Source organism: Mus pahari, chromosome 12, assembly GCF_900095145.1.
Source record: "Mus pahari chromosome 12, PAHARI_EIJ_v1.1, whole genome shotgun sequence".
Lineage (NCBI taxonomy): Eukaryota > Metazoa > Chordata > Mammalia > Rodentia > Muridae > Mus > Mus pahari.
The window spans coordinates 66109381-66137015 of record NC_034601.1 but is presented as its reverse complement, the minus strand read 5'-3'; the positions used below and the strand labels follow the sequence as shown (position 1 = coordinate 66137015).

General features: G+C 35.1%; 1 protein-coding gene across 13 annotated transcripts in view; it reads left to right on the top strand.

The window, feature by feature from the left end:
- Robo2 (roundabout guidance receptor 2) overlaps nt 1-27635 on the top strand; it is a 1496637-nt gene that overhangs the window by 1373243 nt on the left and 95759 nt on the right. For all 13 annotated transcript variants that reach the window (XM_029544828.1, XM_029544827.1, XM_029544826.1 and 10 more), the window contains 2 exons: nt 9698-9825; nt 16779-16790. In XM_029544828.1, coding sequence (XP_029400688.1) covers nt 9698-9825; nt 16779-16790 — 140 coding nt within the window. The remainder of the gene's footprint in view (nt 1-9697; nt 9826-16778; nt 16791-27635) is intronic.

Sequence of the window (27635 nt, the reverse complement as noted above, 5' to 3'; positions counted from 1 at the left end):
ATGGGCTCATCAGCAAATTCTCTCATGGTACAGGTCTTGTTTGCATTTCTATATTGTTGATATTTCCTGGGTGTAGCCTCCCTTTCATGTCTAGAAAGCATTATCTCATAGTAGATACTTTGCTTAATTAATGCTATAAATAAATAAATACATTTTGAATATATTCTAGAATATAAAAGGCAAAGCTTTTCTTTGTTCGTTGAATCACTCCTGCATTGCTGAAACTTCTCAAGAGACCCCTAACTAGATACAGGTCAAAACCTACATTTTCGGTCAAATCTGCCATGCCACAAGTTATTTGATACAACGAGTGGTCAGAAGTTCCTCCCTTTAGGATGTCTTAAATGTCCAAATCATCCCACAATTGCATTTTATGAAGGCATTTGTAGGACAAAAGAAAAAATTGAGAGAACCTTTCTGGTTTTCCAGAGCACTGCTAAGACTAAACACTACCATCTAACACTGCCATTACCGTCCTGTAGCTCAGCTGTGCTCAGTAGGAAAGCTGATGACAGGCTGCCCTGTGCCTCTCCCATCTCAGAGATGGCAAATATAGGACCAATCCTAGTAAGACAGACTGGTTAACTCTGAAATTAATACCTAAGATCCTATTCTAAAAGGTTTTAGAGTTGAGGTTAATTTCTTGCCAAATATCTGACTGAGAAACCCCCAATGTTGCAAATATGATATTACAATTTCTAGTCTTATTGTAAAATCAAATTATCTTGAGAGAACTTAAGCCAATTGGATAATTATTTCTAAATGAAATGATAATTGAACCTGCTTCCACAACTTTGTTTCAACATGCTTTCTTAATTGTGAAATATTTGTCATTTTTTTACTGTAAAATTTCAATAGCCCTGTGAGGTAGGCACTATTAATTACTGTATTAATTATCTTAAAGGAGAGGAAAAATCCACAGTCATTTGGAAACCTGGGTAATATAAGCTTCAGTGAAATCAAATTATATTTTGTTCTCCTTTGTTCATTAATTTATGGTAGAGGACAGCATTTCAGTAAAATATATTTGTTTAGTACATTGCATCAGACACTGAGGTTGTCTGGAATATCTGGGGTGGGGGACTCCTCACTTCTCTTCTCCACCCCTACACCACAGAGCCAGCCACCAAGAAAGAGCAAGGATTTCTTTAGGGTATTAGAAATAAATTTCTGGGGAAGTGGGAGGCCGATTAAGTTTTATAGGCAAGGATTGGAGGTTGTTTAGAAACCAGAGGACAGTTTTTCTAGAAGTGGTGATGCATCTTTTTGAGGAGGGGAAAAGTAAGAACAAGATGACAGGGGTGGGGGGCGATGGACAGGAGGGAGTGGTGAGGACTTCAGGCTGTGAACTTAGTGCTTAACCACCAACCCACACCGAAAATAGGAGTATCTCCTGTGTCTGCCATTGGATTAGAAGACTGACAGGGAAGTACCCAGAATAATTCTACAGATCACAGGGATTAGCCTGCCCAGCAGAGGTCCTGGGATTTACTCTGTGTGTGTGTGTGGGGGGGGGGGGGTTATAACTCAGTGGGAGGTCCTTCCCTAGCTGCTTCCATCTCTGAGTCCTAATCTCAGCAAAGGAAACAAATGTTTAGGGAGGGAGTCCTTGATTAGGTTGACCACATAGTTTGGTCTTTTGGAAAAGTCCCAGATGTGATATAGTTTAATTGTAGAATGAAGGAGAGAGAGAGGGGTGAGAGGAGCGGGAGGGGAGGGGGAGGGGAGGGGAGAGAGAGAGAGAGAGAGAGAGAGAGAGAGAGAGAGAGAGAGAGAGAGAGAGAGAGAGAGAGAGAGAGAGAGAGAGAGAGAGAGAGAGAGAGAGGATGCAGAGAGAGAATGTAGAGAGAGAATGTAGAGAGAGGATGCAGAGAATGCATATCTTAAAGAGGTCAAAACCCTTGACAGTTGTGCAATGCCTGCTCTACTTGATCTTGTTATACTGTGAGCCAAAATCTGCACTTTGTCAGTCAACACCAGTTTCTCACTATGGATGATTAAACATTGTCCCTTGCTTATTTTCATGCAGCTTGGGAGTTTGAAAATGGCTTTTTTCTCTCCCAGCTGTGCTAACGGAAGAACAGTGTTAGAGTCCTTCCTTCTCTGTTTATCTGAAAGCATGGGTAAGGAATTCTTCACACACTGTGTTCATGTGTACCTTTGGTAAAGTTAAATTTAGAATTAAGGAAGAGTAAGAGTTTAACAACAATAGTAAAGTCATAACATATTCTAATAAAAGTAATTGGACTTTTCTCTCTTCCTTACCTTTCTCTTGTCTTTTCTCCAATTATCTATCTTTCTATCCATCCATCTATCAGTCTATCTCCTTCTTTCTATATTGTTCTGATTAAAGATAGTATTTTCGAGGCTGATCATAAATGAAACTGTGAAAAGCAAAGCCTCTGTTTATTGGGATTCTCCACCCATGATTCCAACTAGAGGTTGGAAGTGACATGAGTGGCTTTTGTAAAAATTTCTTAGCTTTAAATACTAGTTAAGTATTATTTGATTAGCTGGATAAGTGAGAGTTGAAGTTTAGAGTTTCATAGGCCTTTCTGTGTATGCATATCCAACCTTTGGACATGGCAACACAATGCTGTCTGAATCCTACCACATTTATTTTTGAGAATCACAAATTCTGTTAGGAACAAAGGAATCTCATAACATTTTAATTAAGTTTACAGTTTTGTGTTGGACCACCTTAAAAGCTATTCTTAGGAAGACATGGTCTTTGGGCTGCAAGGTAGACACCCTGCTGGAGATTTCAAAATAAAACAGAAAATTCAAGCATGACTAAACCTTGTATTGTACAACTTCCCTATTAAAATCATGCAATGAATTATATAGTAATTTTTATTTTGATATGAGTAGAATATTTTGTTGAATTGCTTGTCTAGAAATTTATTGTGCCTTGTTTACTGAATTAATATCAAGATTCACTCATCCTAATTCTAAGCAAAGTATGCATAATAGTTGCAGATCAAATGACCATGACATCCTTCTGCCTTGCATGAAGTGCACAATATTTACCTACCAAATGAAATCCCTATATTAGTCATGTGATTTATGACATTGTCTTTAAGATATACCTTAAATATTACAGATTAAGAATTGCACATGATTTAGGTTATTATAAGTACTTCCATGATTTTAATAGGTTTAAGTCTTATTCATGAAAAAGTTTTGTATAAGAATCTATGAGCAGCAATATTATTTTAGGAAAATTAAACAATCCGTTTTTCTTTCAAAATTAAAATGGGGTATCTTTTTCCAGAAAAGAGAGAAATGGTTTGATTATAATGAAAAGGAGCAGTATTCGTGGGTAAACATTCTCTAGTCCTTGGATCTAGAAGACTATTTCATGGTTCAGTGCATATTTTTATGACTGACTATTGTAACTTTTGGTAAAGCAAAATGACCCTAAAATTTTAAGTGTTAGCACAAAATTCTCATCCTGAAAGTTCAGCCAGTAATATTAGAATACATTGTAAATAATTTCAAAACAAATTAAAATTTTGAGTAAATACATTTTCTTCCAAGAAAATAGATGATTTTTGAGTTGAGATTTACCTTTCAGAAAGTTTTAGGGAATCTTTATATAATCCAAAGAAGGTGAGGAGAGACACAGGCCTTCAATATAGAAAAATTCCAGATTACTCTAAAAAATAGTTTATATTCCTTTCATTTGTCTTGTTCAATTTTATACCTATCATAGAAAGTTTGAAGTCCTTATTTTAATATATTCAGAAAAGTGGGAAGGCCAGGATAACTTCTTATCATAAGGGTCTGTTGTGTTTGAAAAGTACACAATAAGACTACAATACACAATTGAAGTATTGCCTGATATTTTCATTTTAGTTTGATTTACAGAAATTCTTTCTACTATGTTTGATAACAGGTTTCTCATTGAGGAGGAAATATAATAAATTCCCTTATGTACAGTGGCAAATGATATTTAGAAATTATTACTTTTTTTCCTATAGTAGTAAAGAGCAATATTTCTCTTTAGAGACACTTTTCGTATTATATATCAAATATCAAACCATGAACAGTTACCTTCTATACAAACTATTGTTTTAAATATCAAAGCAAAATCACTTTGTTTTGTTTTTATTTAGCTTAACAGATGGTAATGATTTTGTAAGGGTTTTGATACAATTACATTTCCTTTGTCTTTTTTTTTTTTTTTAAACCACCCTCCCTACTTTTAAAAAAAATAATGCAGTGAGACCAAGCTTCAGTGCCTACTTTGTCACAGCTGGTCACCAATCAATCTGAATTCACGGTACAGTGATGATAGCACATGTTTTTCCAGGGGCCAAATATGATTGGGTTGTATTTTTCAGCAGTGGTTTATATCAGAAGAAATAAGGTACCTCCATGGTAGCACCTGACAGCCCAACATAGTGCCACTGTCATTAATCAAACCTGGCAACAATGGCTGCCTTCATAGAAGTCTAAATCAGGCGGATTTCACAATGAAAGGCATCCCACTTGCAGTAAAACTGCCACATCAGAAGTATTTTTCATTTGGTTCATTTACTGCTTTTAATTAAAACAGGCCTAACCACTATATTCTACAAACGTATAAAATTTTACCATACTAACAATTAGTGGCTTTGTACCGAAGCATACTCTACTCATTTATAATTTATACTAGACTAGTTAAAGATAGTTAAAAAAAAAAACCAACCAAATTTAAGTAGCTTTGATTGATAAGAGAAATGCAATAAAGTATATATAGATTGATCAATTATTATGAAGCTCTTAAAGTTATGATTGTTTAGAGAATATGGATTCTGTTAGTTTTGAAAGACTTCAAAACCCTGACACAGAGTAATTAACACAATAAATTCACATTTACCTGAAAAACATATGTGAAAAATAGCAGACATATCAAACAGAAAGGTGGATTCTATTACTAAAAAGAAATGTTAACTCTCTAGGTCTTCTTGTAGTGTCCTTGACCCCTCTTGGCTCCCTCAATTCTTCCTCCCATTCTTCCAAAAGACTCCCAGAGATCCACCTGATGTTTGGCTGTGGGTCTCTGCATCTGTTTCCATTCACTGCTGGATGGAGTCTCTCAGAACACAATTATGTTAGGCTTCTGTCTACAAGTGAATCAGAGTATCATTCATAGTGTCAGGGCTTGTCTCTCTCCCATGGGATGGGGCTCAAGAAAGGCCAGTCACTGGTTGGCCATTCCCTCAGTCTATTCTCCATCTTTATCCATGCACATCTTGTAGGCAGGACAAATTTTGGGTCAAAGGTTTTGTGGGTGGGTTGGGAGTCCTGCCTGACCACATCAGCCTCAATATATAACCTCCCTCCCCCACCACTAAGCTGCTAGGAGTCTCAGCTAGGCATTGTTTGATTTTTACATTAACTGAGGTAGGAAGACCTACCAAATTATCATACATGAAGTGAAAGCAAGGGAGTGGCAAACTGATTGGTGTGCACACATCTATCTAATGCTGTTGCCCAGCACTGAGTATAATGTGTCTATCTCTCTCACCTACAGTCGACATGACTGCCCTGCTACAATGGACTATAACCTGGAATTTTGAGTCCAAATAAGCTTTTGTGTGTCATTGCCATCACTAAGCAAACATAACCAATGTTTTTGTGTATGTAAAATTACCTCACATGTATGATTCTGCTTATAGAGCAGATGGATACTTCTGGATTATAGCTATCTCTCTCTCTCTCTCTCTCTCTCTCTCTATATATATATATCTCTCTCTCTCTCTCTCTCTCTCTCTCTATATATATATATATATATATATATATATATATATACACAAATTTCTAATTTGTTATATAATATATTAAATCTGCAACTCTATACTTTTGTTCTTATTTTGTTCTTATATGCTTCTTAACTTAGAATTGATCTTAAACTTTAAAAATAAGTCATCCTAATAGGTAAGTATAGGAAACTACCAGCCTTGAAGCCACTCCTATTTATATAACATTCATTCATATTAGCAGGAATAAAGGCATTAATTTTATAGCTCTTGAGTTCTTCAAATGTGTAATAAATAGGTAACATGAATTGTGATTTCCTCCTGCTGTGCTATTTTTACGTATTTTAAAGCTGTAGTTGGAATTCATTGTGTTGAAACAGACATAGTTATTAGAATAATATTTGTCAATGGTAAAATTCACACATGAAGAATTTAACTACTTTTCCCACCTCTAGAAATTCAAGGAATGGCCCTGATGTTAAAATTTGACATTACATTCCTAAGACTGTGCTTTATGTCACTTGTATACATTTAATAGGTTCCATGATTGATAGTATGAATAGAGCATTTAGTGAAACAGAGAGATATAGCCCATCCTGAAAAAAAAAGACAACAATAAAAACTCTAAAACACTAAGAATTTCTAAGTATCACAGAGTCATTAACATGTGTCTATGTTTCAAGGGGGTAGTAACATATTTCTTTGTGGTGTAGCTATGCAAGGTTTCCAATACGTATAGCAATAAGGGTTTCTTAAGGCATAAGGCATTTATACCATGATAAATAGAAATTCAAGTTAAATATGTAAACAGAGAAGTCTGCTCAAGATTAGAAGATAGAGGAATTTGAAAATTCCAAGCAACTGACATGATTGATAGACAGACATTACAGTTAGTCATCCCACTGTCTATACATCAGAACTGGTGCATGGACTCAGCAGTTTCCTTGTTGTCATTTTGTTTTTTTTGTGTTGTTTGAAAATTAATGTTAGAAGTAGAACACAATGAATGATTGTGTGCCCTAAGACCAGCTGGACAGGGTGTGGAGATCATTTTACACATAAGCTCAAGCAGAAGGAACTGGAGTCGAGTGGTCCTCAGGGTCACAGTGAATTTGAGAACCTGTCCAATATGAATCAATCAAACAAACGAAAAATGGGGGATAGAGACAAGTGAAGAAAGAGGGGCAGGAGACTTAGGAAAGAGAGTGGGGGAGAAAGAGGGTGTGTGTGTGTGTGTGTGTGTGTTTGTGTGTGTGTGTGTGTGTTTGTGTGTGTGTGTGTGAGAGAGAGAGAGAGAGAGAAGCAACTAAAAATGTATGTTAATTCTTTTTTATTTCATTTATATTAGATATTTTCTTCATTTACATTTCAAATGCTATCCTGAAAGTCCCCTATACCCTCCCTCCACACTGCTCCCTAACCCACCCACTCCTGCTTCCTGACCCTGGCATTCCCCTTTACTGGGGCATATGATCTTCACAAGACCAAGGGCCTCTCCTCCCATTGATGGTCAACTAGGCCATCCTCTACTACATATGCAACTAGAGACACAGTTCTAGGGGGTACTGATTAGTTCATATTGTTGATCCTCCTATAGGGTTGCCAACCCCTTTAGCAACTTGGGTATTTTCTCTAGCTCCTTCTTTAGGGGTCCTGTGTTCCATCCAATAGATGACTGTGAGCATCCATTTCTGTATTTTCCAGGAACTGACATAGCCTCACAAGAGATAGCTATATCAGGGTCCTGTCAGCAAAATCTTGCTGGCATATGCAATAGTGTCTGGGTTTTGTGATTGTATATGGGATGGATCCCTGGGTGGGGCAGTCTCTGGATGGTCCTTTCTTCAGTCTCAGCTATGAACTTTGTCTCTGTTACTCCTTCCATGGGTATTTTGTTCCCCATTCTAAGAAGGAACAAATAATGCACACTTTGGTCTTCCTTCTTGAGTTTCATGTGTTTTGCAGATTCTATCTTGGGTAGTCTAAGTTTCTGAGTTAATATCCACTTATCAATGAGTGCATATCATGTGTGTTCTTTTGTGATTGGGTTATCTCACTCAGGATGATATCCTCCAGATGCATCCATTTGCCTAAGAATTTCATAAATTCATTGTTTTTAATTTCTGAGTAGTACTCCATTATGTAAATGTACCACATTTTCTGTATCCATTTCTCTGTTGAGGGACATCTGGGTTCTTTCCAGCTTCTGGATATTGTAAATAAGGCTGTTATGAACATAGTGGAGTATGTGTCCTTATTACAAGCTGGAACATCTTCTGGGTATATGCCCAAGAGAGGTATTGCTGGATCTTCCGATAGTACAATGTCCAATTTTCTGAGGAACCACCAGACTGATTTCCAGAGTGGTTGTACCAGCTTGCAATCCCACCAACAATGCAGGAGTGTTCCTCTTTCTCCACATCCTTGCCAGCATCTGCTGTTAGCTGAATTTTTGATCTTAGCCATTCATCCTGGTGTGATGTGGAATCTCAGGGTTGTTTTGATTTGCATTTCCCTGATGATTAAGGATGTTGAACATTTTTTCAGGTGTTTCTCAGCCATTTGGTATTCCACAGTTGAGAATTCTTTGTTTTGTTCTCTACTATCCCAAAAAGTATTGACCATACAGAATTAACTAAAACAATTTTTGGAAACACTGATATGATTGTGTAATAGAAAAAGGAAAGTAATGTAAACTACCATAAGCTATCAAAAAATGCTTGAAAAACATTTGTGAAAAGTGAGAGGTCATAGGAGTAGAAATCTCTTTATTGTCTTGTTTGTATAATTTTAAACTTGGAATATAGTTTCATTACAAGGAACCACCACTCCTGAAAACCATGTGAATTTTGTAAGTTGTATGCTTATTAAAAACAATGTTATTCTTTACATTAAAAAAAATAGACCTTTTAAATGAGCTTGATTTATACATTTCCCAATTTTTTTCCAAGTGTTTCTATTTTCTATTTCAAGTGTTCCTATTGATTGCCAGGAAGAAAAAAAAACCTTCTTTCTTTCTTTATTTTTTTCTTTTTAAAAATTTTTTTATTTGTTATCGTGTTTATTTACATTTCAAATGTTATCACCCTTCCCTATTTCCTCTCCATAACCTCCCCCCATTCCATTCCCTCCCCCTCCCTCCACGGAGGGTTCTCCCTCACCCATCCACTCACTCCTGCCTCACCTCCCCGGCATTCCCCTACACTGGGGCATCAAGCCTTCCCAGGACCAAGAGCCTCTCCTCCCATTGAGGTCCCACAAGGCCATCCTCTGCTACATATGCAGCTGGAGCCATGGGTCCCTCCATGTGTTTCCTTTGGTTGGTGAATTATTTCCTGGGAGCTCTGGAGTGTCTGATTGATTGATATTGTTGTTCTTCCTATGGGGTTGCAAACACCTTCTGCGTTTTCAGTCCTTGAAGCCTGATATGGAGGTCTCCTGAGGGGCTTGGATAGAACCTTACCAACCTTTTTTATTTTTTTACTTAACCTTCATTTTATTATTTTATCACCTTCCCAATACAGAAGATAACTATTTCTTATTTTAATGTATTTTAAGATTTTACATTAAAATGCCTAAAAGTAAATCAGATTAAACACAGTATGATTCACTTACAAAATAATGAAACATGTGTGACCCAAAAGAGAAATGAATATTATTTTTCCTTATTAGTGGAGAGTCACAAAGTTCAGAACAAACGGGAAAGCCTGCCTTTGATGTTCCAAAGAAGGAAAAGCTGTACACTTGTGACATGAATGGGTAACTGACAAGCAACTAGTAGTGGGTTAGAAAATTATCTTATTAGTAGTAATTTTATTCTAAATCAGTATCATTTTGTCGATCGATGCATATGGGTGTGAAACGCAATAAAAAAGATAACGATCACTATCTTTATGCCATTATCTATGTGACGGATGCTCTTTGCTAATGCTGGCTCCTCTTCCACCCAGGTACGATATCAAAGACGACTCTACCCTGAGAATTAAAAAGGCCATGAGTACAGATGAAGGTACCTATGTGTGTATTGCTGAGAATCGGGTAGGAAAATTGGAAACTTCTGCTACCCTCACTGTCCGAGGTAAGAGACCTAAAGCTTCAAGGACAATTGAGCCAGGAGCTTAACACTGGTTCAGTTGGTAAGTTCATGCCTGCTGCTGGCCATGATGGCATATACCCTAACACAAGAGAAGAAGCCATAAAGGGATCACAAAGGTGAAGTCAGCCTGGGCTATATAGCAAGACTGTTTCAAATTAAAGGAAACTATTATACTGTTTTACAATTACAGTAAATACTCAGGTGATTTGTCTTCCAAATCATTAGATTGCTTAAATGAATTGTCTTTCCTTTCTATTCCTCTTTTTTTTCTTTCTTTTTTAAAAAAATATAATCCATAAAAAATTCCCAAATGCACTAACAAGAGCTGAACAAGTGTTCAGTTTAATCTCAATTAGTACAATAACAAACTAATTGTGGCAGGACTCAGTTCACTTAGCTAAACATTCAAGCATGTCTAATGAATGGTAAAGATATACACCCTTCCTCACAGAGGTGATAGTTATGTATTCAGATAGAAATACTCATAAGTGCCTTAGAATTGGGGAAAAATTGCTCTTACAAGGCTTACATTTCTATTCACATGCCAGACTGAACTTGGGAACACCAAGTATCCATTCTCTGAGCACAGGTAACATTTGCAAATGCCTATTTCAGGCTAAATTTTTTCAACTTGTCTTCACTTTGGCTCTATGGTTTCTAGAGTGGCTTTAAGCAATTACTTCTCAGTTTCACTCTATGATACTTGCAGTGCTCTTGACACCAATGGCTTCATAGAAGACTTCATGAGCCTTCCTTACATAGCAGGATGGAGGAGAACATGTACATGAGAATAACTTTCAATTTGCTCCTAGCAACAAATTTTGAAGTGTTTTGTAGTAGCTTTTTGGGATCTCCAGTTATCATCTAAATATATCAAGCTATATATGAACCCTGTCTCTGAATTTGGAACAACCAATGATATTAAAAGATTTCCCTTTTGTCTCTAAGGCTGTGTGACGAGAATCTAATAAATGACGTTAGCTAACTCTCTGCCAAGCGCTGTCCACTCATTTAACAGACAGAGCAAATATAGCAAGATAAAGGAACTTGGCGGGAGCATTGGTTGTCAACCATCCTAATGCTGCAACGCTTTCAAACAGGACCACGTGTTGTAGTGACTTCCAACAATAAACTTATTTTTGTTGCTAGTACATAACTGTAATTTTGCTATTGTTATGAACTCTAATGTAAATACCTTTGGAGACCCACAGATTGAGAAACACTGGTCTAGGGTCACACTGCTGATTTGTGGGAACTAAGAGCAAACAACCATTCTCTCCAAACATGGAGCAATGCTCTGGTCTTGTCATATAGGTAAAATTATTTTTGCAAAGATGTGTGTATTTCGGGCTGATGGTCAATGAGCCCAGACTAGAGAGGACTCACCTGGTACAATCCCGTCTCCTTGATTCTTCCCTGTTCTGACTCCTTTCTTGCATACTGAAAATATCCCATATTTGTCCTTATTTAAAGCAAGCCGATCCCTGTAAAAGTAGAGGTGAGGTGGGATAGCATGAAGCAGTAGGGATAGTTTTACTGTTTATGAGACTTCTCACACTGAATCTCTTGTTATTACAAGGTTCTTTCAATTTGTAGTTAGTACATACACTGACAAACAAAGCCACAATGAGCTAAGATCCCTATGGGGGCATTTGATTATCTATCAAATCCTAAATCCTTTTTCTGTCTTCACCCATACATTCTGAATTCTGATCAAGCGATACATATAGCCAAAATATATTTCTGAAATAACCTGAACATTCTACCACCTGCTAAGTAAATCATTTCATACGATTTATGGAAGTTTTAAAAATCTTATTTCTTCAATGTTGTTCTTTCACATATACACATTGGACATATTGGGCTAATAATAGTATCTAGTTCATAAAATTTTTGAAGACAACCAGGGCACAATGGAAAGTTCAATGGCATAAAATAGTGACTAAAAATGTTAAGTTTGTATCCTTCCAGTGACATTAATATTGTCATACCAAGGGGTATACAGAGATTCGTGATTATAATTCTGGTTCATGGGATACTGAGGCAGGAAGACTATAAGGAGTTGGAGGCCAGCATGAGCACACAGGGAGGTACAGTCCAGTATGGGATACAAAGTTAGTGTCTGAAAATAACCAGACCCCAAAGAAACAAACATTGCCTTTTTAGCATCTCGGTGACTCTAATATGTAAGTTTCAAGTGGTAAAGGAAGAATGGGTGAAGTTTGCAAAATATGCTAATACATGTGTATATATTATACACACACACACACACACACACACACACACACACACACAAACACATATGTATATGGGTGTTCTGTCTGCGTGCTTGCATTCATATAAGAAGGCTTTATATCCCATTGTAGATGGTTGTGAGCCACCACTTGCTTGCTGGAAATTGAACTCATAAAGAATTCTTAAACACTGAGCCATCTCCCAGTTTGATCTCCTTATACATTTCATAGGAACATGTTCACTAAATAGTTCATATGGCTGAATAGTTCATCTTAAAAATTGGGATAATATAAATGATTCTTTTGTTTCTGTCACTTTTATCGACTCACTTCTTTGAATACTGTCAGTTTGGAAATGTTTGCTTTCTGCCAGCTTATCTCTTTAAGGGATAAGCTTATTTCCCTTTAAACAGAGTTTAAAATTAAGGAGTTTTGTTTATTTTACACACCATTTTAAGGTAATGAAATAGGTAGCGATGTTTCAAAGGTGGTAACAAAAAAACTCCAGCATCCTGATAATCTGTTTTAGGGAACAATTTGTGAAATTCATGAGCCTTAAAAAAAAAATGCAAGAAGTCAAGGACATTGTTTATCAAGTGAACTTCCTGCATGTTAATTTCGCTCCCACTTAATGGACTCCTGGTCATTTCTAGATTCCGTAGAATTGTTTATAGTGAAAGAAAGCATTACTAAACCCTCAATTTCTCTGGAGAGATTACCCGTGCTCCAGGTGGAACCTGGCTATCGGGAGAACTCGTGTATCACAAGGCATTGCCATGTCACTGTTGAAACTTAGCCGACTTTAAGCCCAGATGCACCAGCACATCCCCTGGGCAATCATTAACCTTCCTCCTATGGCTGGCTGTGCTTTCTTTCTGCTCTCTGGAGAGAAGATTGACTGCAACGTAGTTGCAGCTCACCTTCTACCTTGCAAGCTTTGCTCCTCAAAGTTTTATAAATTAGGAAAAAGGTTTGGAGGAGTTTAAAGATGAAAGAAATAAGTCAGAGATCTGTACTTTGATTTTTTTATCTGTTCAAAAATGAAAAGAGGAATAAAAAAAGGAATTTATTCCACAGCACTCATTTGTCTCCAGGTAACTAGCAAGAAGCATGCATCTGTCTCCCTGAGAATAAAGATGCTGTCTCTTCTTTTCAATGGCTCTGTCCCTATTCCACACCACCCATTTGTATTCTCTTACATTCATTTTAGTGTTAATGCAATTCAAAACAACTTAGACAGAATTGGAAGCATTTGCTTATCAGCACTGTTGCTGTATGTTAGTTAAGTCATAATAACCTTGGTTGTTTAAGAACCAAATATATTTATTGATAGTATATAATAAAAATATAATAACTCATACAAACAAGAAAAGACTATACACTCCAATCTACTTTGTGGATTATTTTAGACACATTTATTCTTTTTCTTCTTTCCCTGTTACCCACCACATCCCCTCTCCCCTAGATCCACTCGTTCCTCAACCCTCTCTAGAAAAGAACAGGTCACCCAGGCACATCAACTGAACACGGCACAGCACATTACAGTTAAGACTTGGCAAGGCAACCCTGAAGAAGGAAAAGGGTCCCAAGAACAGGCAAAGGAGTCAGCAACACCCACACTTCAACTGTCAGGAGTCCTCCCCAAACCACAAATCAACCACCACAATATATAGTACGAGGAAGTATTCTTAAATAGGTAGACTACTGTAAAAATAATTCATTTACACCAAATCATTTCTAAGGTACGTTGTGGGACATTAAATGAATAGGCAAAAAGTAAATAAGCAACCCCCAAATATTCCACTCAAAAACTGTTTGCTGACTAAATAAATTCTGAGAACAGAAGAGAAAATGTTTGTTCGGAGAAGAAACTGATTTCCTTTTACACTTCGGTGCTTGGGCCAAAGCGACTTGCAATGATCTGTTCGCTTCAAGAACTTCCTCAGCTAATTGAATTCCTAATTCATTGAAAGTGTTATGTTTCGCTGTTCGTTTAATACTTTGTGTTCCCTGGGCACAGGAAGCCAATGTACAAAAATGATAGAGAGCACTATTTTGTAAGGTGATACTTTTATTTTTAAGATCAGCAAACCTTAAATGGTTTCTTCTCTGGTTTGTAGCGTGTAAATAAATTAGAATGTCTCTTCTGTAGTGGTATGAATATGTCATTCATTGAAGATGGCAACTTCAAAATCAGAGCTAAATAATAATATCTCCATAGAGAAGGAAATGTTCAGTAAATTGTTATTAAAACATGCCTTACCATTAAGACAAGCAGTTGGGATGTCTCACAATACAAGGTTAATGGGGGTAAAATTATGACTTTTATTTTCTGTTTCTGTTTCTTTATGTACATAAATGAAATATTCAACCTCTCACTGGATTGCTTTATTAAAATGAGGTCAACTGACCTAAGAGGCCCTGTCCATTTTAATCCATTTAATGCTGGAATGCAGTTGAGTTTAATTTGCTGATTTTGAAAACACTCACCTGCAGATTGTCACAATGAACTTTTGCTATAGAACAAGGGCATGTAGTTTTACTGCGATGGTTAAATGGAAATTATGTCAATATATGAATGTTTACCAATAGGGGAAGCTCCAAGTAATTTTATAATCAACACTCAAAACAAAACTCTTTTCAGGTTTTTGTTTGATTGATTGATTAATTTAAAATCTATGGTAACGAGCATGGTTATTAGATGAAGTTTAGCTTCAAGTAGACCTATCAGCTGGGTTGACAAACAAAATTAAAAAAAAAAAAATAAATGAAAGAACTTTAATTTGTAATAATCAAATCAAAGAACTTAAGTAATTTGTATGTGTTCTTGAATGTGATGTTAAAACAGCAGCTTCATTTATGCAAGCAGTTTTCCGCATTTTTCAGTTTCTTCATTCATTTGCTAAGAAAAGTATATCACTAGAAGACATTTCCCAAGGGCCTCTCCTCCCATTCATGACCAACCAGGACATCCTCTGCTACATATATAGCTAGAGCCACAAGTTCCACCACGGGGGGGGGGGGGAGGATAGGGGATTTTCGGAGGGGAAACTAGGAAAGGGGATAACATTTGAAATGTAAATAAAGAAAATATCTAATAAAAAAAAGAAAAAAACAGGAAAAAAAGAGAAAAATGCCAAAACAAGATTTTTTTTAAAAAAGACATTTCCCAAGGCAGTAAAGTAAAAATTTTCAAGATTAATCTAAAGTTTATGTAAAATATATTATTTATTTTAGCATGATTCCTTACCATAAATTCCTCTTTTTCCTTCATATCACAATCTTAGAAGACAATATTTCTTAGAAAAATATATTTGAAAAACAATTCTATTTTGCAGTTAAATTAGGATGAATTCCAAAATTGCTTTCTTCCTCCTACAGGATATTGACATAACTAAGAGAAATTATTGAGGGTAAAGGAAGGAATCATGATATCTATTTTATGTCGTTACTTGGTTATTAGTCTGATGGCTCATCAGGCCCCTTCTCAATGCTTTCCTACAACAAACATACCATAATTATATTTCCAAATTAGTATTTTCTAATTGTAAATACTGCTAGTCATAAAAGAGTCATATCTCATATATATCTAAATATACTATTATTTTTAGGGATTGCACAAATACAGAATTATGATAGACATGTTGATTAAACTGACATCAACAATATATATTCACACTACAAATACACTATTATTCACTAGGGTTATATAAGCTGGATCATGGTTCAATAGCCTATTAGGTGGAAACATTTCTATTTTAATTATATACTTTATATAGATAATTCCTATAAATATATTTTTCTTCTGTGTACAAGGACCATATATATGTTTTCTAATGCTTACTTATTGCTTTTATATGAAATGGTTGTTTATTCACACTGATTTGAAATTTTTAGAAAAAAATATTAACCTTTGCATGTCTCTTAAAATTTCAGTCATCAAGAGAAAGGGTAGCCTATTACTATGGTTGTTAGTAATTCAAAGTAATAGTATCATACTAAAAAAAGTGATGTATTAGCTGAAGCATCAGTTTGAAGCCATACTCAATAAGAGAAAGAATCTACGTGTCAGTCACTGCTTTATCACCTGTGCCAGAAGAATGAATAGGATCAGCAGCAGTCAGGAAGCTAGTTGGGATCCAATGGCATACCTCAACCTATTTGGTACATTTGTTACATTCTATGGATGGAACGCAAAGGGGTCCTCAATTATTACCTACAAAAAAATTGTATCAAGTAGTTGTTTATTGTCCTTGAAATGGTTCTGAGAAGCAATGCCTGAAATCCAATTGCTATTTAATTCAAGCAGTGAGACCTTATAATTTCAAAATGTTTGCTAAACATTGGCTCAATTACTTCTATTAGTCTATTCTTAAATTTAAGATGGGATTTGACTCCTTAATTTGAAGTCTTTGAAATAGTACCTAAAGTAAATTATGATGATAAATCTAAACTATCCCTTTAAGCTCTCATAGTTAGTCCTGTGGTTAAAAAATAATAATAACCTTTTCCTTAAAATTATGTTTATGTCTTTCAGTTTTATCAGACTTAGGAACCTTGTTCATAACTGAACTATGAGAATAGATGTCACTCTATTGTCCATACTTAAATGTAACATTACACATCATGCATTCTGATAATTTTCTTTCTTTTTTTTAATTTCTTTTTTATGTTCTCACCACACCATTGTAATGTCTACAGTTCGCCCTGTTGGTAAGTAGCCATCCTTCTCTCCATTTGGCATGGCTTTGCACAGTGCTTCATAAATCATGCATAGTAGCATTTGTCATAATTAAGAAAATTTATTCGCCCATGTTAAAATGCTTCATGAGGGACTATCTGCTACAACCATTGCTCCTTTTTGGTTGCTTTAGTAAACCATTTTGACTCAACACAGGAATGAATTAGTGTCAGTTTTCAGACAAAATAACATATTTTATTGGTATGTTGAAAACTCTTAACTCTTTCTAAGGAAGAAGATATAACACTACAATTTTTTATAATATGTACAAAATAGTGACCTATGTTTGATATTCCTGAAAAAAGAAGACTATACATAAAAATCGAGATGTTTATTTCTTTTATACTTACTTCATTTTAAGCCAATCAGACTCCTCATCTTTCAAGGTTATTCTCTCTGTGCCTGCTCATTTGCATTTCTACATAGACAAAATTTAATAGGAATTTGTGTATGTCATTGTAAAGTGGATTCTTAACATTAGTGTGGGGAGATTGGGAAGATCTATGTCCTTTGGCATGAACAGTTAGTGTTTGTCGCTTAATATCCCATTATTGCTTTGGCTTTGCGAAACTGAATAGCATGTGCTTGCAGAAATCTAAGTGCTAACTATTTGTGAATGTTTTAGTAATAACTATATTTTAATAATTATTATGTTACAATTGAGGGTGATTTAAAAATAATAAGAGAACGAGGACCTGATAATATGTTGTTTGAGCAGGCTAGATCCAATACTGTACTCAGCACCATTCTAGAGTTGATGCTCTTTTCTGACCTTCTAGAACTGATGCTCTGTTAGGTGACCATTTCATTAGATTTTCTGTCTCAGCATCTCTGAACTAGGTAAACTGAGATATTAATGTATCAAAAACTAAAGTTGTTATTAAAACTTACCTTAGTAAAATGTATTAGCTAAAAGTTTAAATGCATAAAGTTTAAACACACACACACATACAAAAGATTTTAAAATCAAAGGTACAGTAATCTTCGGTCCTGATTTTCAATGTTAAAATAGATAAAAATCATTTGTCAATAGACATAATTACAGAAAGAATGATGCAGACATTGTAACTGAAACAGGCAGTTTTAGAGTGAACAGAAAATAAATAGATTCACTTACAGATTTTGGTAGCTAGAAATAATATGCTCATACAAATGGCCTCTTAACTAAAATGATTTGACAAGTTCTCAGAATCTCTAATCCATTTGCCACTTTTAAACAAAGAAAAAAAGCATTGGTTAAAACATCATAGAATGTTCCTTGATCTAAGTTGTAGCTGTCACCTACAGTGAGTTTCATAAGTTATTTCCAAATTTATCCTTGTTTGAAACAATTTCTTAAATTCCCATTGGACTGGAAATAAAGAATAGCTTTTTGACATATTATACTTTATCTGAGAAAGTCTGTCATTTCATAAATCTGTCTTGAGTGACTTACGACAGTGCTCAGAAGTATGAAGAGCTATACTTCAAATGTGACAACTGCTATGAACTTGGGAAATTGAAAGTTAGATACATTTTCATTGGATTAGTAAAGAAAAGGCTCACAATGAAGAGATTAGACTTCCACGACACTGCATTAGCTCTTACAATGGCTTTCAATATATTAAATATAGACATTGAAACTTTTAGAATAATGCTAAAAGGCACACACCAACTGAAATAATGAATTACATGCATCATTGAAAACTCATTATTATACAAATGTGTTAATAGTGTCCAACACAAGTATTTTACAACTTTGAGGATCTTAGAGATAGCATAAAGAGTATTCTAAAACAAACATCATATGGAGAGGAGAGAATTATGTTCTAATTCTAATACAAATAGGGAAATATATTTTCAAGTAAACACATAGTCTAAAGAAAAGTGTCTGGATTCTTCAAATAAAGGATATTAAAGGAAAGTAAGAATCAAATTCAGATTCCGACGCACGTAAGACTTCAGAAAACAATCACTCTGTTATTCCAAATTATTCTTCTTTGTGTTCTGTGGAGAAGCCCAATTTGGAATCATTGAGAACTTAAAAGTGAGGATCTGTTCAAAGATGACTTAAGAGATCCCATTGAGTTTTAAAGTGACAGCAAGATTATTTCACCATGCAAATCACAATTAGAATTGCATGCATGCATTGCTGCATTTTGATATTCTATATAAGTTTGATTAGATTTTGGTTGTAGAAAATATTTTGAATGTCATCAATTGCACACTTCTCACTGGAGAAAAAGATTTACCATATTACACTTAGTCGTTTGTAATGTCACTAATGTCTCAGAATGAGCCCTCTTATCTGTTATATTTGGGGTTAGCACAAAATCTAGATCAATGTCTCTTTAAAAATGAATTCACCAAACCATTCTGCCTTATTTTTGACACTGTTCCTAAGGCAAGACTCATACGGAGAGCTAAAGTGCATCCGAGGGCAAAGCTGGCTATGAATAGTGAAGTATTTATTTGTTTACTTGGAAATGTCTTCTGACAATATGAAAATGATCTCAATAGGAAACCTACCTCTTTTCCTATAACCATCTGGTTTATTTTCCTATTAGAAGTCTTTCTCCAGCATAAAAATAAAAATGAACATCTATTTTGGAGATGGGCAACACATTTTTTTCCTAGCAATAATTCAAAACACGATGAGCAATTTGGAAAAGAACTGTCAAATCTACCAGCTGCCTTGCCTGTGAAGTTGAGCTCTCTTCCGTTTTGTGTCTTATGTACCATATGCTAGCTGCTGATTGCCTCAGCTATAGAGAGGAAAAGCTGAGTGGATCGGGTGAAACTTTTGGAAATCATGAATAACAAACACTCCATATAACTTCACAGGAATCTTTAATCATTTACCAATTTAGTCACACACACACACACACACACACACACACACACAGAAACACACATACAAAATGTTTGCAACATTTTGATAGAATGTTTCAATGCAAGTATTTATAAATACTTGAGAATTACATGTTGTTGCACAAAACACCCATATTAAATGATTTAATTTTAAAGAAACAGTGCTAGAGAAATGTCTCAGTAATTCAGAGCATTTGCTGCTCTTGCAGCATACACATGGCGACTCATAACCATCTGTACTTCCAATTCATGCTGATTCCACATCTATTTCTGACATCCACAGTCACTGTACATACCCAAAGAAGTACCATACATGCTAACTGTTTCAATTACTTTTGATATGCTAACTATTTCAATTACTTTTAAAATCAAGAAGCTCATAGTTCTTACACTTCTTCTTGAAATATCTCCTAAAGATATCTTGAGTGTGTTTTGCAAGATCTGTGTTTTGATTCTCAGCCTTCCATCTCCCATGGAAAAGCTGTTACTCGGATGCCTAAGATGGTCATCTCTTACTTGCAAGTATATGTTTTCTGTAGATAGCACTAAAAAGCTATGGGTTCTTATTGGTGGTGTTTTTGTTTTTTTAATTATTACTGAAGCCCGCTTTTTTTTTTTTTTTTACTTTTTTCATGTTGATAGCTTACATAAAAAGTATTGTTTATGTCTTATAAATTTCAGTAGTGTTTTCATCATGAGAAACGTATCTTTGCAGAGGGTTATTTTAAGGAAGCAATGCAATCATGTATTATTTCTAACACTGAAGTGACTTCAGCTGTGTAAGTCACAGTATGTACATTGCCAAACAAGAACAAATTGCTTTTGAAATTATTACATAACACATTCAACCACAATTCTTAGAATGTAGGCAAGAGATCCTTTTTTTGTATTTGAATTTTTTATTAGATATTTTCTTTATTTACATTTCAAATGCTATCCCAAAAGATCCCTATACCCTCCCCACCCCTGCTCCCCTACCCACCCACTCCTACTTCTTGGCCCTGGCATTCCCCTGTGCTGGGTCATATATAGTCTGCAAGACCAGGGGCCTCTCTTCCCAATGATGGCCGATTAGGTCATCTTCTGCTACATATGCAGCTAGAGACACGAGCTCAGGGGGATGCTCACAGTCAGCTATTGGATGGAACACAGGGCCCCCAATGGAGGAGCTAGAGAAAGTACCCAAGGAGCTGAAGGGGTCCTGTAGGTGGAACAACAATAAGAGGTCCTTTTAAGCTTTTATAATGAATTGTAGTTTACCGAATTATGAAGCTTATCGTATAATTTTGCCGCTTGTTTTATTATACTGTAAGATTGTTCTTGTTCGTTCTTCCTGTGATTTTGATGTGTAAGCCTTAAGTGTTGATCATCTGGTGTCTACTGTTTCTGAGATATAACAAAATCCCTTAAATTGTGGTTTATTAATGTTTTATGGAAATCTTTAATTCTCTAATATTTTTGTTCACTCCCTCAAATATATCAGTTATGCTGGTGTGTCCTTGTCAACATCCCCTCTTTATCATCTTCTCCTGGACAATATTAGAGACATCAGTTTTATGACACATTTTGATATGTGTTTTAATAAGTGAAAACCTTCCTTGTTCAATTCCAATTGCAAAGTACTTTTTATTAAATATGATTGACTTCTTTGTTTTTGTTTTCAATTTTCCTCATTTCATTGTTAAACTTCACTTTTCAATCACCTATTTCTTGGTCTTGGCTAATTTACTCATTTCTTATAACTTTGGTAGGCATAAAATTTTAGGGAGAATTGTTTGGGGCACTGTCTCATTCAGACAATAGGAAGCTTTCAAAAATATGGTTATTTTTTTGTTTCTTTGAGTAAATTTTAGAGGTTATGAGTTTATTATTTTACATTTATTATGATCTTCCTTTTGTCATTATTTAAATGGATAATTAGGTGACATACTGATCTAATTAACTTAAATCATGTTTTGGTCTTTTGCTGGTTACTTATTTAGTTAAATGCAGATGGAGAAGGCTTACTTGTTTGGAAAATGGAAGCTGTTTCAGGCTCTTTCAGTATCCCTACTTGGAAAGTTTTCTAAACATTCTATCAAAACCATTTGATTTCCTCCACTGTATTTCCATAGCTGTTAACAAATAGCAGATCTATCAAGATATGTGCATTTTCATGAGAGCCCTATTCATTTTCATTCATATTCCTTGCATCATAAAACAGCTGTACTTCAGCTTTGAGAGGTTCCTCTTGCTATACAAACAAATGCCACAAATCTAATGATTTATAACGACATCTATTTCTTATGAGGAAATTTTGTAGCTACAACTTCTAAATACACACATGTGAAGGTTGGGGATACCTCCTTCCACACTTATATCCTCAGAGTTTGGGGGCTACACCCCTGTAGTCTTTATTAGATGCCCACCACTATCTCAGGCTTTAGAAGCTGTCCAGTATACTTTAATGGCTAAACCTCAAATCCTTTCTGTGTTGTATTAGTGACTTTGTTATTGCTATTGTATGACTGTGACCAAGATGAACTATAAAAGAAGGCATTTAATTTGAGGTTCATAGTCCCTGATGGTTATAGCATATGACCTGATAATATGACGGTTAGTAAAGTAGTAGCGCGGTTCTGAAGCAGTAGTTAGTCGAGGGCTTAAATCCTGATCTACAAGCACAAGGCAGAGAGACTTTTGAAAAGTCAGATCCCACCCTCAGTGCATCCTCCAGCAAAGACACACCTCCTAATCTTTCCCAGGATTTCCACCAAAAGGGGACCAAGCATTCATACCTGTTATGATATGGGGACCATTTTTACTCAAACCACCACATGCGTTTTATATCTTACTTCTCTGAGTTCACCTACTGAGAACACCTACTTGCTTATACCCAGTGCCCTTCTCTAGAAATCTTATATGATCATTTAAGTTCACCTAATTAGTATAAAGGTCTTAACGTCAACTAAGTAGAAACTTGAATGACATACTCTGTAAACACATCATATATCATAACATATGCATAGAGACAACACCAGGAAGTGAAGATTTCGTGAACCATTTAAAATTGTAGATTTTGCTCTTTCAATAAGCTTTCTAACTTTTGATTAGTGTTCTGCACAGTCATAACTTATTTCTAGGTACCACACTTACATCCAGATTACATTCAAAGAATCAAAAATTAAGTTTTATAATATTGAGAGATATTTCTGTAAAGTCAGACTCAAAAGAAGACAGACATGAGACAGAAAGGTATCCAACATGAATTCTCTTCTGTGCTTGATTGATGAGAATAATATTTAAAAATATGAGGTTTGGGATTATGATACATTTCTCATATTAACTTATTTTCTTCTATGCAATATCAGGGAATGGAAGAATAAGCCCTTATGGAACATTATAGAACACTAAATATAAAAAGTTTAAGACGGCGTTGTCAGAAGATGCTGTCTTTAACAATTCTATAATGTGCATAAGACATACCTATTATAGGTAACATTTGAATTATTATGTAACTCATTTAAATATATTATGTTACTCAGGTAATTGTTTCATGATTATATGCATTAAATCAGACTAGAAATTTAATTAAAATTTGAGCTACATATTTCTGAATATATTGTAAAATCACTTGGTCCGTATTATTTTTGAAATTTATTGTTGGTGTTATTTTCATCTGCTAGACAAATATCTTAGTACTAAGTACTGTTGTGGTCTTTGTTCTGTCTTGAGAAATAGCATAACTCTTAGCATGTTGTAAGTACATGCCTTATGTTGGTATACTTACTTAATACAAACATATGCATACATACGTAGTTAATACTTGCCAGGAAAATGTTTATGCAAGCAGTATTAAATTGTGCCATAAAAAGATCAAGCAACATTAACAGTAACAGGCCCATCTCATATCTTTCATTCTGCTGGTAGTAGATAAAATGCAACAAAAAGAAAGCACTAATGACTTAGGATGGTGCCTTCCTGAGCGTGTAATTAATGTTATTAAGAAACATTGCAATTGCATATTAAAATTCTGTTAACGAAGCAACCCCTCAGTATAAGGACATTTGTTCCTTGGTTGCTTTTTTTTTTCTTTTGCTTCTTGCTGATTGGCATCTTATGCAATCTTCTAGAGAGAGAGACAGAGAGAGAGAGAGAGAGAGAGAGAGAGAGAGAGAGAGAGAGAGAGAGAGAGATTGNGACACGAGCAGCCCTCATAGTGGGCTAGATTGCTGACGAGACAGTTCTGGCAAGCTGACAGGTTAAGTGAGTCAAAACGCATGCCTGGTCTCACCATTTGCTTGAAGAATTACCTTTAAGCTCTGCTTTGCCTTCTCATTCCCAATCTTCTGGTGCCCTCCTTGCCACATGAGAAAACACACTCTTCCTAATTTAAGAGTTTGGAGCAATTTAGGGTTGACTTTCCAGCACCATTTCTTCTTCTTTCGTTGGTGTAATAATGACGTCGTGTCTTTGCAGTTAATATCTCTACAGTTAACAATCCTTACTAGTTATTTTTTTAATATCTAACCATTTTTCTTGAAGGTTATCAGTGACTTTAAAAGCAAAATTTCACTATTTTATTACTAAGATCTTAATCAAGAAAACTAATAGAGGGGTGATAATATGATAAAAGTATATTACGTGGGAAATTTTTAAGCTAATGAATAAAATAAACCAACATATTTTTAAAAGCTAGTGTACCCATTTGAAAATGAAAAAAATCATGTGAGATTTAAAATTGTGATTTGTTAAAAAGACTATTGACATATTTTTCATAGGAGTTTCCAATTTGTGTCTTTTGTATAATGAGCAGTTCTGTAACACTTGCCTATTAAAACCCAGAATAATTTGCTTTACTTCCATGACCTCCTCTGCTAACCTCTAATTGAGAGTAAATCTGCTTCAGCAATCTGAAATCTAATAAAGTTTAAAGTTCTCCATAAGCATGTCTGTCTTAGTTCTGAGTTAATTATTATATTCATTGTAATGTAGAAATATTTAATAACATTACAAAATTAGCAGAGATTTTCGAAATAGAATAAATTCCATTAACATTGAAATTGGCATACCCCACTCACACAATCCTTCAGTTCATCAAGACCACAGAAAGAATTTTACTTAGAATGCTACTGTCCACAAAGAAAGCAGGTGTGCCAATGGATGAGGTATACACACAGTGGGTGTGCCAATGCATGAGGTATATACAAAGTGGGTGTAGCAATGGATGAGGTATATACACAGTGGGTGTTATTGCCTGTGTGAGGAAAAATCCTTTCCTTTTACCAGATTAACCCTCTTCTTCCTTCACTCTTCTCAGAATTGTATCCACGGTTGTTCTCTATGGCAATTAAAAACTTACCATTTTTATATTAGGATCACACTAGATAGTAAATCACTGGCCAACTTCAGTTCCTTGTTCAGGCATCAGATTTCAAGTTATAGACAACAAGTAGGAAAGATCTCGAGTATTACACACAGCACCTCAATTAATCTTCTTACAATCAATGAATTCTATAAAAGTGATTCCAAACTCTAAAGATGTACTGCGTGGCAGCAACACATCTCCAGTCATACAACAACTGATATAATTTTATATCTGTCGAACAACTCTAGTAAAGAGTAAGATATAAAATACCAACAAGTGTAGAGACTGTTCTCCATAGTCACTCTAGTCTCTTGACTGTGTCATTACTTCACATTTATGAGAGTAGTGACCCATTTAGTACTTTCCATTTTAAAAAGCATTTGACACTGAACATGCAGATAGAGTTAACAGATATTTGTTGAAAGAAAAGGTAAAGTTATAGATATTTTATATGGAATGAGATTTTTAAAATATTAACTGAGAGTTACTGGCTTAGAAATCAACCATATTCCTCCTCTTGAATAATAGTTACCATGGACACAAAATATTATTAAGTTATGTAATTTAGCAATTTGATCATTTTTAATTTGTTGGAAATAATAAAAGTAAATAATATCTAATTATTCAAGCTTTACAAAAATGATTATTATAATCTTGTATCTTTAATGTGCAATTTCCATTACAAATAAATTTCATCTTCTTAGACAAATTATATCTTAATGTGCTTAAAGTCAAATATTTTATGACATTATGTATTCAATTTCAATATTAACAAATTATTTTGAAATTACTTGTCAAACATTGAAAATAACTACAATTAAATGAGGTGAGGAACTAATCATTTATCAATTAGAATCCATTTATCATTAAATGATTATTCATGTCTTGTTCCTTGCATCTATTCTACTGTAATGAAGTCAGTTCTCAGTGTTTACATTGGCTGTATAAACTTAAATGATATTCAGGAAATTCCAGGTTTGAATGCTACATAATGTCTGTCTTTGTGCATGTGTTTTTGTTCCTCTGGGATCATGGATATTTGTTTGTGGTCCTTTTAACTTTGGCAACGAGAACATTTTCTACGGTATTCTATGGAGAAATTTCAGAATTGCCCGGAATATTTTCCTTTTTACAAACTACATATCCTGTTTGACTTTCTGTCTATCCAAACTATTATAGTCAGGGCAAAGAATGTGTTAGACGCTTTATGTATAAATGTGGGAAAATGTTGAACATTTCCTTTATAGTAGTTCGAAATATCTTCTAGGCATCCCTTTCAACTTTTACAGCTCAAAAAATGTTCTAAGGCAAAGACAGATATTTTACTGTAGAGATATTACAGGTTATTTCAGGAAACAAGAAACATAGAGAACAGCACATAAACAACTCAGAACAAATAAATCTGTGTTGCTTACACTGGAAAGAAGCCATAGCAGGTACATAGTCAAAGTATGTTCAGGTTCACCCATGTCAACAAGATTGGGATAATAGAAGCCAGGGTTTGAGGAGCACAGGAACAAGAACACAACCACACAAGTGACAAGGGACACACTGCTCATGAAAACATTGTGTACTCTTTCCTATAGTCTACCATACTAGAAATTATAATCTTAAATTCCTAGTCTTTTGGTTCATACTAGAGATGAGAAATTATGAGTTTAATGGGGTCATTATCTGATGAGAATCATTTTAAATTAAGAGCTCAATATTTATTTAAAATAAACCAAATGTCAAGTCTATTCCCCAAGATAACATTTTTTTTTATGTAATAATTGAAGCATTCTTCAAAAAGCTCAACTTACTGGTATTTATATAAAGATTGTCATAGTTGAGACATGTATAATTCTATATTTGAAATGAACTAATGCCTGTGGATGATATAACATGGCCATTGACCCTGGGTCAGCACGCCGATATTGTCTTTTTGCCATTGTGTTAAAGAAGTTGTGAAGAAGTACATATGTAGCTCAATCAAACGGTGGAAGATGCTGATTTTAAAATATTCTTACAGAATATACTAGCATTTAATGAGCAAAATATATTAAATAACACACACACACACACACACACAGTGTTTTCTACTTGAGTTAGTAAGTTCAAAATGTTTATTAAAGAATCCAAAGATGATTCATTCAGGTACAAATTTACAATCAAAGTGTCCGGCTAAGTGTGTCTGTAACCACTGCATATCCCATAGAAATGCACCTAACTGCTGCCCGGCTATCTCCATGTTAATGGTTGCCATAGAAAGTCATAGTTTCCTGTAGAAACAACTTGAACATGATGTGATTAACCTTTAGGTCCCTCTCCCCTCGTCTCGAAGCCCACCTCCAGCATGCCCTATGCTTCTGACTCATGCTCAGCTTTCTGATTTCCATTCCACCCACTCTGGCTCACCAGCAGGCATTAGCATAAAAGTGCTGTAGCATGACTTTGATTGAAGCCAGCATGGACTGAATGCAGTACCGAAGCATAAATTAGCAGGAATCAAATCTAATTTACTGTGCATTTTATTTAAATTCTCAAAACACAGTTTCAGCTGAACTCTCCGAGAAGTGCAAACGTAACTGACCTTTTGATATTAGAGCGTGCTTCTCTGGAATTCATGCATTGTACTTTT